At 35.8% G+C, this 13407-nt stretch overlaps 1 protein-coding gene across 5 annotated transcripts in view; it reads right to left on the bottom strand.

The window, feature by feature from the left end:
* Positions 1 to 7234, bottom strand: part of LOC143232408 (zinc finger C3H1 domain-containing protein-like) — a 106542-nt gene extending 99308 nt beyond the window's left edge. For 3 of the 5 annotated variants that reach the window (XR_013017524.1, XM_076467835.1, XM_076467834.1), the window contains exon 1: positions 6009 to 7234. Coding sequence is in view for 4 of the 5 variants with exons in the window: in XM_076467835.1 (XP_076323950.1) it covers positions 6009 to 7050 (1042 nt within the window). In the remaining variant the exon portion in view is untranslated. The remainder of the gene's footprint in view (positions 1 to 6008) is intronic. The other 2 variants (XM_076467837.1, XM_076467836.1) reach the window with 1 other exon arrangement.
* Positions 7235 to 13407: the final 6173 nt, after the last annotated feature.

Below are 13407 nucleotides of genomic sequence, written 5' to 3'. Positions count from 1 at the left end.
AGACAAAATAAAACAATACTTCATCAACATCAATAAGTTTCCTCCACAAACTGTAGAAAATATTATACGCGCACATCTAGACAAAAAAGCAAAATCAACTAAAAGTAAATATATCTCACGAATCAAAAAATAACGAAACCATATACTGCTGCATACCATATATTCCCGACATCAGAAAAAAATAACCAACATTTGGCAAAACTAGTAACAAAATATGACATTCCAGTTAATAGCAAATTTATTCAAACACCAGGCACAAAACTGAGGTCTATACTATGTAAACACTACACTGACAAACACCACACCAACATTATTTATAAAATACAATGTGATAACTGCCATGACTTCTATATTGGAGAAACAAGTAGAAAAATGGAAACCAGGTTCAAAGAACACAAAAAGTCACCTTCACACATTTGCGAACACTGCAAGTCAAATAAACACAACATAACCATAGAAAACACTCAAATACTAAACAGAGAAACAAACATAAACAAATGCAAAATTAAAGAAGCCTTTCTTGTACAACAACTCAAACCCAAAATAAACCAATATAAAGGAACACCTTTATACCTAATAAAAATAATAATAATAAAATAATATAAAATTATATATTCAAACATCTAAGCATGCCCTCTACATTCTAGCACTCAATTACACAACCCCTTTCAATGATCAGTTACCTCCTCCTTTCTTTGTGAACCTGACGATGACTGAAGGTTGAAACATTGTTCGCTCCTCTACGTAAACAATTTTCTCAACCCAAATGAGCCATTTTTTACACATATATAGAACAATATTTTAATAAAAGTTTTCAAACCCACACCAGCAGTCTTGAGATAGAAATATTTAGAAAAATTCTGAATTTTCCCTAATCTCACACATTCTCTCTAGGCATCTTATCTATTCTATCCATCACCCCTTGACAAAGTATGAAATTAAATGTAAATTACTCACTATAAAATTGTCACTGTTCAGACAAACAATAACTTTCTCCTCTAATTTTGTATGGTTACAGAGTTATCAAATACCCAATAGAACCCTTCTTATCACATCCTCTCTCTCTTTCAAGATTTGTTAATAATTCTCTCTTACATTTAATTATGAAGCACCTATAACCATAAAAGTTCAAGGTTTTTGTCTATTAAATAATGTATTGTATAACATTGTGTTCAGAACAGATAGTGAATTTCATTTTGAGCACAAGCAATGCTCCTATGAGAAACTTGTATACCAGCTTGGATGAATTTTTAATGGCTCTGATGACAGTTACAAAAATTAAAAGTTAAAAGAAATTGTCTACATTTTGCACGTTACTACTCCATGTTCTTTCATGTATTACTGAATTAAAAATTGTTGAATGCATTACCACCATTAGTGTAAAAAATGGGCTTAAATCAACAGCAAGATAGAAGATTGGGCAAATATTTCAGTTCTTTTGCTTTTCATGTTTATATATTTTTTTATAAAAGTAAAATGTAAATATAGGGACTTTTTAGGTTGCTTTAGATTACACAAAATAAGTAAGAGTAAAAATGTTTCATGAGGCATACACATCACATGAACAGCACCTAGTTACTGTAATTTGATAGTGTAAAGTGTGCTGCTTGTGCCGTAAGTTATTTCTTTTATATATTATATATACTTACAATATATACTGAGATGCAATAAAAACACAACATACATACAGTTAAACAATTTTAATATGCTAGTTTAAACATGTTTTGAACGTGCATATCATGAAATAACACGTCTTTGCACTACACAATATTCAAATTTGATTAGAAACTGCACACAAACAGTTTAATCAGGATTTCAACACCCAGAATACTAATAACAGATATGTCCTCCATTTGCTGCCAGAAGAACCTGGATCCTGTGTGGCATAGATGCCACCACATTGTCAATCTTCCTCTGGGGATGATGTCCCAGCCAGCCAGAAATGCTGCATGTAGTTCAGTGAGAGAACTGGGGCCAGTATCCCAATGACAAATGCACTGATCCAGAATGTCCCAGATATACTCAATGTGATTCATATTAGGAGAATATGGAGGCCAATACAGAACATTCACATTGTTCTCATTCAAACAACTTGTGCACACCCTTGCTGGTTGCAGATGTACATTGTCATGCATCAAGTAGTACTCCAAAGTGTGCCACGACACTGGCTGGTGTCATCCCTGTCATTAGCATCCAGACCGCCTGATCTCTGCTTTCTTGCATCAACTGTGGCATCTTTGTGGTGAAATTAAACTTTTAAAACCTGGCATTTTATAGGCTGAAGGAACAATGTGTACTGCATATGAAAGTTCATCCATACTCTCACATTATGTACAACAGCAAGGGATGAAGAAGTTTTGACTGGTTTAAATATTGACATGTGATCACGCTGATTAAAATAATCTGAGCTACTGAATTGTTTTCAGAGAATACTCATGATTAAAATCCAGATGTGTTTGTACCATTATTGCTCAACCTGTATGATACAACTCACTTTATTACTGTTGCATTTTTAAGTTGGTCTTTCCAGTCCTGGTTTCAAGTTATTTGATGTTTCAGCTATTTTCTAATTTCATATCAAACTAATTGTGCTTTAATTCATAAAAAGAAATCACATTTAAAAAAAAAGTATAATTTATGAATTAAAAACTTAAATACCTTTAAAAAGGCCAATCACCTTTAAAAAACTAAAAACATTTGTAAGCTGGACAGTGTCTCTCGCCTATGACACTGTCCAATGTTATGGATAAACCTTTGTACAAAACTTCCAAAAGAGTGCTGTTGTTGAGAGTTGTAACGACAGCAAGACAGTAAAATGTAGCTCATTGTGACCTGAGTGTCACACAGACAACACACTGGTGCATCAGACCTAGATAAATGAAAATTATGAGTTATAAAACTGTGACCAATACATACATAGTCTAGTTAGGACAACTTTCTCTTTCTGATCCTTACAGAAACAAGACTGCCAAAGTCCAATAGAGGGTTTCATTTGGAAAAGCTTGTTTTCATATTGCTCACTCCAAATTTACTGCCAACTGGCACAGAGCCGAGCCTTGAATACAGGACCACAGTCCACGTATGGAAGAACAGGCACAGCAGTGATATCGCCAGAGCAAACAGACTTAGCTGCAATGTCAGCAAACTCATTCCTGCAAATACCAATATAGCCTGGTATCCAGAAGAACTGGATAGAAGTAGATGTTAGAGAGAAATGAACCAGTCAGTTTTAAATATCAGTAAAAATAAGGTTGAGAACTAATGTGAGGCAATTCCAGGGCCAGTAGAGAGCTAAACGAGTCAATGTAAAATTACAATTAGAGTACTGCTTAGTTACTATGTGATACAGGGTAAGAGAAATGACATACAGTTCAGCAGTGAACACATAAATTGTAGAAGAGATTCTGTGTGGAACTACCAAACCCCAACAAACCATGGTAGTGCCCACAGAGTCACCTAATTTTGAACCATCCACATAAATGGGAATGGAAGCATGGTACGAAAGATCTTCGGCATATAAAATACGACACTTCCAGTCGGGACTATCTGATTTTCTCAGAAAACTTAAAGAAAGGTCATATTTGGAGATGGTAATAAGCCATGATGGCATGGGATAACCAGTGTAAACAGTAATGTTATCTAAGGTCACACCCAATTCATCAAACTGTGCCTGGATACAAAGATCAGAAAAAAATCATGGCAAATTGTCTGTTCTGAAAACGCATGGACCACAAAGGAAAGAAAACACAACCCCAGGTAGGATGCTGTAGTATGGATCAAAGCAAACAGTGAAGACACTTGCAAATGGCAGAGGTGTAGAGGTGGTTCATGAGATGGTATAAAAGCTCTGGACTGGGAAAGTGCAGAAAGCCCCACAGCAGAGCAAAAGTCACTGATAATGAACGGGTCCAGCATCTTCAAGGCTAAGGTCCTGGCAGAGCCATAAATCAGTTACTAGTCTAGTTTCAATCAAATAAGAGCACAATATATCTTAAGCACAGAACACTGATCCACTCCCAAAGTTGTTGAAGAAAGGACACAGAGAATGTTTGGTTCCCTTGTACATTTGGCTCATACCTGCTTGATGTGTGGTATAAATGTCAGCTTACAGTCAAAGATAAGTCCAAAGAATTTTGTGTCCAGGGCCATGGATAGCACAACTTCACCGACACGGAGTTCAGGATTGGAGTAATTCCCTCATTGGCAACAAAAGTACATTCAAACAGTTAAGAGAAAGAAAAGTTAAAACCATTTGCTGTTGTCCACTTCGGTAAATGATTGGAGGCAGCCTATAACTGCCTCTCAATATACCTCATGTTTGACAACTGGCAAAAAATGTGAAAATCATCAACATAGAGCCCATTTCCAACAGTAAGGAGTTATTCAGTGATGGCATTAATCTTTATACTGAAAAGTGTGACACTCAAAACACAGATCTGAGAGACTCCAAGTTCCTGTAGAAAAGAACAGGAAAGTGTTGAACCCACACGAGCTTGGAATCCCCTGTCCATTCAAAAGTTTTTTTAAAAAATGGGCAAATGATTATGTAACCCATTTAAGTGGAGATCTTTCAAAATGTCATACCTCCATGTGGTATCATAAGCCTTCTCAATGTCAAAGAATATTGACACAAGATGTTGTCACTTGAGAAAGGCTGCTCTGATTGATGTTTCAAGTCGAATCATGTGGTCCATGGTGAAGGATTGTCATTAAAACTCACACTGGGTGGGTGAGAGAAGGTTGTTTGATTCCTTAAATCAAACAAGGTGAGCATTAACCATCCTTTCTGAGGTCTTACAGAGACAGCTCGTCTAAGCAATTGGATGGTAGTGCAAAGAAATCTTGGGATCCTTCCCAAGCCTAAAGAAACGTAGGACAATAGCCTGGTCCCAGGCATCAGGAAAAACATTCTCCTGCCAGATCTGGCTACAAACAATCAGAACAGCAGCAAGAAAAGTAGGAGATAAATAGCGCAGCAACTCTTAGTATATATCATCAGGTTCAACCAATGTACTGCCAGACTGACGAAGGGCCAATTTGACTTCCACCAGCATAAAGGGGCAATTATAGTCATAGAAAAGATCAGCTCGAAAGGAAAGAGATGGTCACTCTGCCCGAGTCTTGAAGGCTAAAAAGGTGGAGAATAAAATAGAAGTGCGAGATACCCAGCAAAAAGTGGGAGAATAGTGAAGGAGAGCAAATTAAGAAATCAACAGCAGTAAAGGACAGACTAGGTGCATGAAAATAAATACAAGAACCACTATCGAAAAGAGAAGGGTTGTGAGCAGAGATCATCCGCTCTACAGATCGGCCCCTCCCATCAATAATATCACTTCCCTAGAGGGGATGATGTCCATTAAAGTCCCCAAGGATTAAAAAGGGAGATAGTAACTTTACAATGAGAGCATTAAGGTCTGATTGATCATAGGTCTCTCCAAGCAACAAGTAGAGAGAACAAACAGTGATGGTATGACCCAAGGAAACACAGATGGCTACAGCCTCCAACAGTGTGTTGAGTGGCAAATACAGTGGCCACATGTTGATCAACCAACAGTTTTACCCCTCCATGCACATCACACAGCCTCTCCTTTCTGTATAAGGAAAACCACCGAAAAGTGACTGTATTGGCAGGTTTCAGAAATGTTTCCTGTAAGGAGAGACAAACAGGATGATAGGAAGCAATCAGTGTTTTGATGTCATCCAGATTAGAATGTAAAACTTGACAGTTCCATTGTATCAGGGTGGCCATTTTTATTTATGTGTAGGTGAACTGGGTGGAGAACCCTTCTGTTTATGACCACATCTTTTCCTTTACTGTCATTATTTGAGAGAGGTCTATCAACCTCCATGGATCCTGCTCTAGGATAACTGGGCATAATCCAAGATGTTCACTAATTATAAAAAGTGTTAAATGTGCCTATTGTTTAACATATTTAAATTAAAATCCTCTGAAATACAACCAATGAAAATAGTTTGAAATGTCTAATAATAATAACAATAAAGGATACGTAAGCTGATTTTAAGGCTGACTCCAAAATCATCCAATGGTTGTTTCTTGTTACTTGTGTCAAACTTTGCTGATCTATCATTTTGCAAGTTCTTGCCATACACTGGAAATCTTTTAGTTAAATGTGATGATTCTCTTTTTGAAATACGTGAAGAAATTAAATCATAAGGCTTTCTTTCTTCTTCATGGTCCATTCTTTTGTCTTTAAAACTGTAAAAAAATTCACTGGTACGATCATCCTTCCTCAGTTGATGAGTGCATCTTCTTCTTGAACTGAAAGTAGTATAGTTTCGTCTTTCACCCAAATTGTGTACATTACCACTACCTATTTTATTTTTATCCTTACATCTTTTTCCTCCAGAATGTTTCTTTTCCTGAAGCCATCGACTTTTAGTAGAACTTTTAACATTATTCAAAGTATGTGTCATACTATTTGTGTATGACCTATGCTGAATATTAGGTTTACCATCCTTTCTAGAAAAATGTGCATTATGCTCATTGTATCTGTAAGTTTTACCGCTTAAATTTTTTGCATTTTCATCTTCTGTTATGCTTATAAACGAGCCCACAGATTTTATACACATTTTACCATTTTCACTTTTTAACTTGACTGCTTTTCGAAGATCTGTATCTTTTTTTCCAAACAGCTTAAAGTGGTTTTCCAAAATTACCATTGGACTAGTAGTACTACTAATAGTACTAGTGCTATCTAAACAAGCTATACAACTATTAGTACTAGCATTAGGCTTAATCGAAGGAGCAACAAGCTTAGCTCTTGGATTAGGCTTAGTTTTAGGTTCTCCATCTGGCATTTCAGGTGAAGTAACGTTAACGGTAGTATTACTATTAGTACTTGTAGTAGTATTAATATTATTAACCGTACCAATACTTTTATTATTTGTGTCACATTTGGATTCAGAGATGGATAGGTCCAAATCCACTAACCGTTTTTTATTACTTTCACCATCTTTGCTTTTTGGAATATCGTCTGTAATCTCTCCTTCCTCTAATTCTGGTTCTTCTAACTCCTCATTTTCCTCCATTTCATTTAATTTTATTGTTGAAAAGCAATCCAAGTTAAACTTTAGCTAACTACTTGTGGCACTAAAGTTCGAATCTTGTCTCTATTTCAGCTGATAATAAAATAACTCAATTTTATGGCGTAACAGATAATATTGAGTCAACATACCAAACTAACACACGACCAAAATCTTGCACTAAAACAGTAATCAGAACTAATTCACAGTTCAAGCCACTGAAGGGCGTGACGGACGTTTTCCAATAATAATTTGACGTCATCAATCAAACCTAAACCAGATTCTCATGAACGAAAATTAAATTATAGTTTATAGTTTAATTTATTAAAAGAAGTACAGAACTAGTTAAATTGGATTAATAGCTTCGTTTTAATTTACTTAATGATAAGTATTACTTTATTACAAGTTACACCTTTTATAGTGAAGAAGAGTATTTTTAGAGCATGTACAACGCTTTCATCACGAGTGTGATCATTTTCATTTGCAGTTTTAAGCAAGTTTTAACTGTAAAGAATCTTTATTTACATAGTGGCTACTTAATTATGCATCTGCATATAGTACGTGTGAATTAACAGTTATTTATTTATATGGTCTGTCATAGCTAGGGGCCCGGCATGGCCTAGCGCGTAAGGCGTGCGACTCGTAATCCGAGGGTCGCGGGTTCGCGCCCGCGTCGCGCTAAACATGCTCGCCCTCCTAGCCGTGGGGGGTGTATAAAGTGACGGTCAATCCCACTATTCGTTGGTAAAGAGTAGCCCAAGAGTTGGCGGTGGGTGGTGATGACTAGCTGCCTTCCCTCTAGTCTTACACTGCTAAATTAGGGACGGCTAGCACAGATAGCCCTCGAGTAGCTTTGTGCGAAATTTCCAAACAGAAAGTCATAGCTAGGTGGTTATGGTGCTCGACTCTTAATCTGACTCTTGCGGGTTCTAATCTTCGTCACACCAAATATGTTTGCCCTTTTTATCCGTGGGTACGTTATAAAGGCATGGTTAATGCCACTATTTCTTGGTAACAGAGTAGCCCAGTAGTTGGCAGTTGTGGTGATGACTAGCTGCATTCCCTTTCGTTTCACACTGCTAAATTAACAATGGTTGGTGTAGTTACCCCTCTTGTAGCTTTGCGTGAAATTCAAACAATGTAAGTGTGTGTGTTTCATAGCAAAGCCACATAAGGCTATCTGATGAGCTCACCAAGGGGAATTGAGCCCCCGATTGTACCAGCGGGAGACGAAATTCAAACAAACAAAGACAGTTCATTTATGAGTTTAAAAAATGAATAAATATGAAAAGACGGAAAATATTATGCGAAATATTACCATAAGATTACTAATACTTTCGAAAGTAACAAACACAAATAGGTATGTTTCTACGTATTTGTTAATTATGGAACTGTTTGATTTTACTGAAAGAATTCTCTGATTTTTTTCTATGAATATCGAAGTACTTGTTTTAATACTGTGATATTCTGTCCAGAAAAATTGCTGTTATTTCTGTGCATATGTTGAAGGGCTTTGGGATGGATTGTTTGGTGTAATTTTAATCTGATCTTCAAGTAACTTCGTGTTTAAACAGTTTTAAAGGATGAACAGCTGTTAAACTTTATTGTGTAGATGTTTCCTGGTGGCATGGGATCGTTCTATAATTTCCTTGATATGTGTTTAATTTTTTCCAGGGTTAAAAATAAATCTGGATATTATATTTATGTGTTAGTCTTTTTCAAATTTCTGATTTGATTATGCTAATATTCTCTACGTGTGGAATGCTGCAAGCGATTAGGTTTCCTTTGTTTTTTAGAGTATTTTTGAATGTCTAAGTGTCTCTTGCCATTGTTTTTTTTAAATCGTTTGTTTTTTGTTTGTTTGTTTTTGGAATTTCGAGGGCTATTTGTGCTAGCCGTCCCTAATTTTGCAGTGTAAGACTAGAGGGAAGGCAGCTAGTCATCACCACCCACCGCCAACTCTTGGGCTACTCTTTTACCAACGAATAGTGGGATTGACCGTCACATTATACGCCCCCACGGCTGGGAGGGCGAGCATGTTTAGCGCGACGCGAGCGCGAACCCGCGCCCCTCGGATTACGAGTCGCACGCGTTACGTTTTAAATCGTTAAATTAGTTTCTGTATCTACTTGAGTAGAGAACTGGTTTTCCGTGTTGCAAATATTACGTGCTAAATTAAGGTTGCTTTTTAGAGTGCTTAGCTTCAGGTGAATTACATTATTTAAAACCAGTTTATGTAATTTCAGTTATATGTGTTGTTTTTTTTCCAAGAATTTTAGTGGTTAAGACTTGGGGATTTGTACGGTGGTGACGTTTAAAAATTTTCATGTAGTTGTTTTCATTTTCAGTTGTAAACTGTATACCTTTATGTGAATTACTTATGTGTTGAAAGCATTTTGTTTGTTCAACTTCACAAGTAAAGCCTTCCCCCAAAACCATCTACATATCTAAGCCAAAATGTAGGCTAATACAGGGTGGCCCGTAAGTCCCTACCCATCCATGTGTTATACTAATGATGAGTTGAAGGCAGCTGTTACCGCAGCATTTGGAACAATAACCCCTGAGGAAAATGTCTCACAGAACATGGCGTCGCATAATATTATGCAGTGAGAATGAGGGACAGCACACAGATACACTGGATACATAAGATATATGGATGGGTAGGGACTTACGGACTACCCTGTGGCTATAGCATGTTGTTCTATGTGATGTATAAAAAGAATAACCAAAGTAATTGACCATGGATTTCTCATTGCAAGTCTATGTAACTGAAGGAACTACAAATTGTTGTATCTAAAGCACAAAATAAAGAGAATCAAAATAAAACAGGAACACCTCATCAAACTGTTACAACTAATCACATTTTTTTGCTTGTGATTTGTAGTAACAGTTTGATGAGTGTTCGTGTTTTATCTTTATTCTCTTTTTTGTGACCTGTGAAATTTCTGTAGTAAATTGTTCTGCCTCATGACAAGGGGTTTGAGGAAAAGTTTAAGACACCAAATCTAGACATAGTGGCATTGATATCTAAATTATGTAAGTGTTGGGGAGGTGTGAAGTATTTTCTAATTGGTTACTTATTTTGGAAGTATAAGTTAAAATATTTTCCAAAGTTGTACTTTAAAGAGTTATAAGAAGATATAACAGGTTGAAATGTTGAGTTTTTTATGAACTTTCAGTAAACCACGGATGTTTGTTGTTCTTGGTCAGTTTGCATGCAAAAATTATAAAGTTTAAAGGTAATAGTTTTTTCTTTTAATAATGTTTTAAGTAGTTTGCTCATTTTTCATGTTGAATGTTGGATAAAGGTTGTATGTGACTGAGTAAATTTATACATATCATGCAATATATGTCTGTGGACTTACAACACTAAAAATTGGGTTACGATACCCGTAGTAGGCATAGCACAGATAGCTCCTTGTGTAGCTTTGTCCTTAACTACAAATTTAAAAAAGTAAAGTTCTTGAAATGTTGTACCTGCTTTAAAGAAAGAAGCATAACTTGTAATGAAACAGTATTCAACTACTAACTATTCATATTGCAATACAGCCAATGGCAGTAGATTTTTTATTTATAATAATGTGTTGATAACATTCAATTTATTATACAGGTTGTTCAGAAAGTCACTGTGCAGTTTTGTCTGTTGATAAATGTATAAGTGCACATTGACTTTCCGAACACCCTGTATAATCTGAATGCATGCAGGTTTCACAAAATATATAGTGAGATTAAATCAGTTTTGTTCTAGTTGACTTTGTTTCTCAGTTGATATCTTTTAGATAATACCTCTACTACCCAAGAAAAATATTGTTACAATGTGGCATATCATGCAAAGCCAACGACAACTGTGTTCTTTAATGTTGTTCAGGTGATACCTATAGACTATGGTTTTAACTATATTGTAATGAAAATGGTTAACCACGTGGGAAGTGTTAGTTATTGTGGGTAATTGCAATGTTTCTTTCAGACTAAGAATTGCATGATTTAGATTTTAGACAGTCTGGAACAGGGTCTTGAAGAAGAAACAGTTGAGAATAGCCAACAAAATTTACAGTCCTGTTTAAAGAAAAGTAAATACAAATATATTGTATAAATGTTTAGTGTTGTAATAGATTGTTCATCTTACATTTCACTTTGTGTCCAATCTTATTATTCCATTTAATGTCATTCATTAATTAGTAAAAGATTTAGAATTAATGTGTGGTTGATATATTGACCAAATATCTACACAGTTAAGTGGACATATCTAACTGATCAATTGTTAACTCAGTTTCACCTGAAAATATCACAAGAGTAGATGGGTAAGAAAAAAGTGTTGGTGTAATAACTATAGAATATTGTATTGTGAAGTTTGTTACATTTGCAACAGCATTTAATAATATTTACCCCTGTAGTTATTTGGTACATTTAAAAAGGATTCATAGTTAAGTAAATGGCATTTTCCACAACAAGAAAAACTTATAACCAAGAGAAAGAGACAACTACTACTGCTGTATAGGCTTATAACTTCTGTTTTGCTACAACTAACAATTCAGGATGAAAAAGTAGCCAATACATGGTGTGCCCAGAATAGTCCAGGCTCTTCTCCTGAGGACTGACTTTAATGTAAAGGAAAGACAGGGAAATAAGAATCATCACAGTGGTGTGAAATTTGGTTAATCTGAGACCAGACTAGTACTCTAACCCCAAACTTACACCAGTCAGAGAAATAAAACTCAGGCCCAGGTTGAAAGCATTTGAGAACATAAGAGAAGGAGACATTAGCAGAGCCATGGCTGGACAACATTTCCTAAATGGAACTCTCTCTTCAGAAGCCAAGACAGCTGGCATCAATCATTAAATAGTAAAGTGAATGGATAATGAGGCAATAGCAAGCATCTCTGAACCAGAAGATATGCTGGAATGATAGCCATGGACTACTGAACTTGAATGTGAGCAGAATTAAAGTAAATGTTACCAAGCTTACCTCAACCTTCAACCACCTCACAAGAAAGTCCTACCTCTTTCCAGAGTCTCAGGATTGTTGGGAACCTGTACCACACTATGCTCATGATGTATAGTGAAGTTTGTCACGTTAGCAAAAGTGTCTAATGATCTTCACTCTTAATCTTAGTTGATATTTTTGAGAGAATGACTGGGAAACCAGAACAGCAAGAGTATGACCATGATCAATGTTTCCAATTAGTAATGCAAAGCCAATTTTTCCATCAACATTTTAAATTTTAAAGTAGGGTTATAGCACACACTTCACCTTATCAATCTCTGTCTGAAAGTTTGATAGAATAGTTGATACAGACTATTAAGTGTACTCTTATTAAGTTTTTTTTTTATTCCAACCAAACAAATTTGGAGAAACGTTTAGTATTGATCTTTGTCTGATAGTTTGGTATAACAGTTGATACAGATTGTCAAGTGTACTCTTATTAAAATATTTTTTAATCCCAATCAAACTAACTGGAAGAAAAACTACCCTATTTCATGATGGCATACTGTGCCAGATCAGAAATCACCTGGTAATTTGCCAAATATGTTCATGTCTGGTGAAAAAATCTTAATCATTGTGGAGGTACTGTATGATTCTTCATCTAGATTGTATGTCCCCAGAATGCTTAGAAGAATATGAGGTGTGGTTAAGATCTGTGGTTTGATGTGCACAAGTTTGCAAGACAACAACTATGAAAGCCACTTGCTGATATCTGCTCTTAAAATCCAACTTTGAAAACTTTTTTTTTTCCAATACAACATCCAAGGAAGAGTTATTCCTCGGGAGTGAGTATACATTCTTTTTTGTAATTGTAATCACTTCCAAATAATTCATGCAGATCATTGTGAAACCATTCTTTTTCTTTAGAAGCACAGGAGGTGATGCAAAGAACTAGTATTCAGTTTTGTCTGTTCTTATTTCTTCATGGCTGTTAATTCTCTGAAATTCTTAAGCTGTTTTGCAAGTGGAAGTCACATAGTTAACTGACAGATTTAGATTGCATCTCTAGGTTTGAATCTTGTGAGATGATTTACTTGTTTTGCCAAAGTTATGAGGTTCATTGGAGAAAATGTCTTAATATTCAACAGGCAAATTATATAGTACAACTTACACAGCTTCATATCATGCAATCTACAAACTGATTAAATGCAGATGCTATGGTTTGATGTATTTATGACCCTAGGCTCCTGGTGGGGCAGCAGTAATTCTATAGATTTGCAATGGTAAGATCTAGGGTTCAATTCCACGTGGTGGGCACAGCAGATAGCTCAATATGGCTTTACTGTAAAATAAACAGACAAATCATAGCCCTAATGATGATATCTGTATTCTCAATCTCCACAAAAGTTTTACCAACCACAAGAATGTTTAATATGTTG

Source organism: Tachypleus tridentatus, chromosome 11, assembly GCF_004210375.1.
Source record: "Tachypleus tridentatus isolate NWPU-2018 chromosome 11, ASM421037v1, whole genome shotgun sequence".
Lineage (NCBI taxonomy): Eukaryota > Metazoa > Arthropoda > Merostomata > Xiphosura > Limulidae > Tachypleus > Tachypleus tridentatus.
This window is presented reverse-complemented; position numbering and strand designations above follow the sequence as displayed.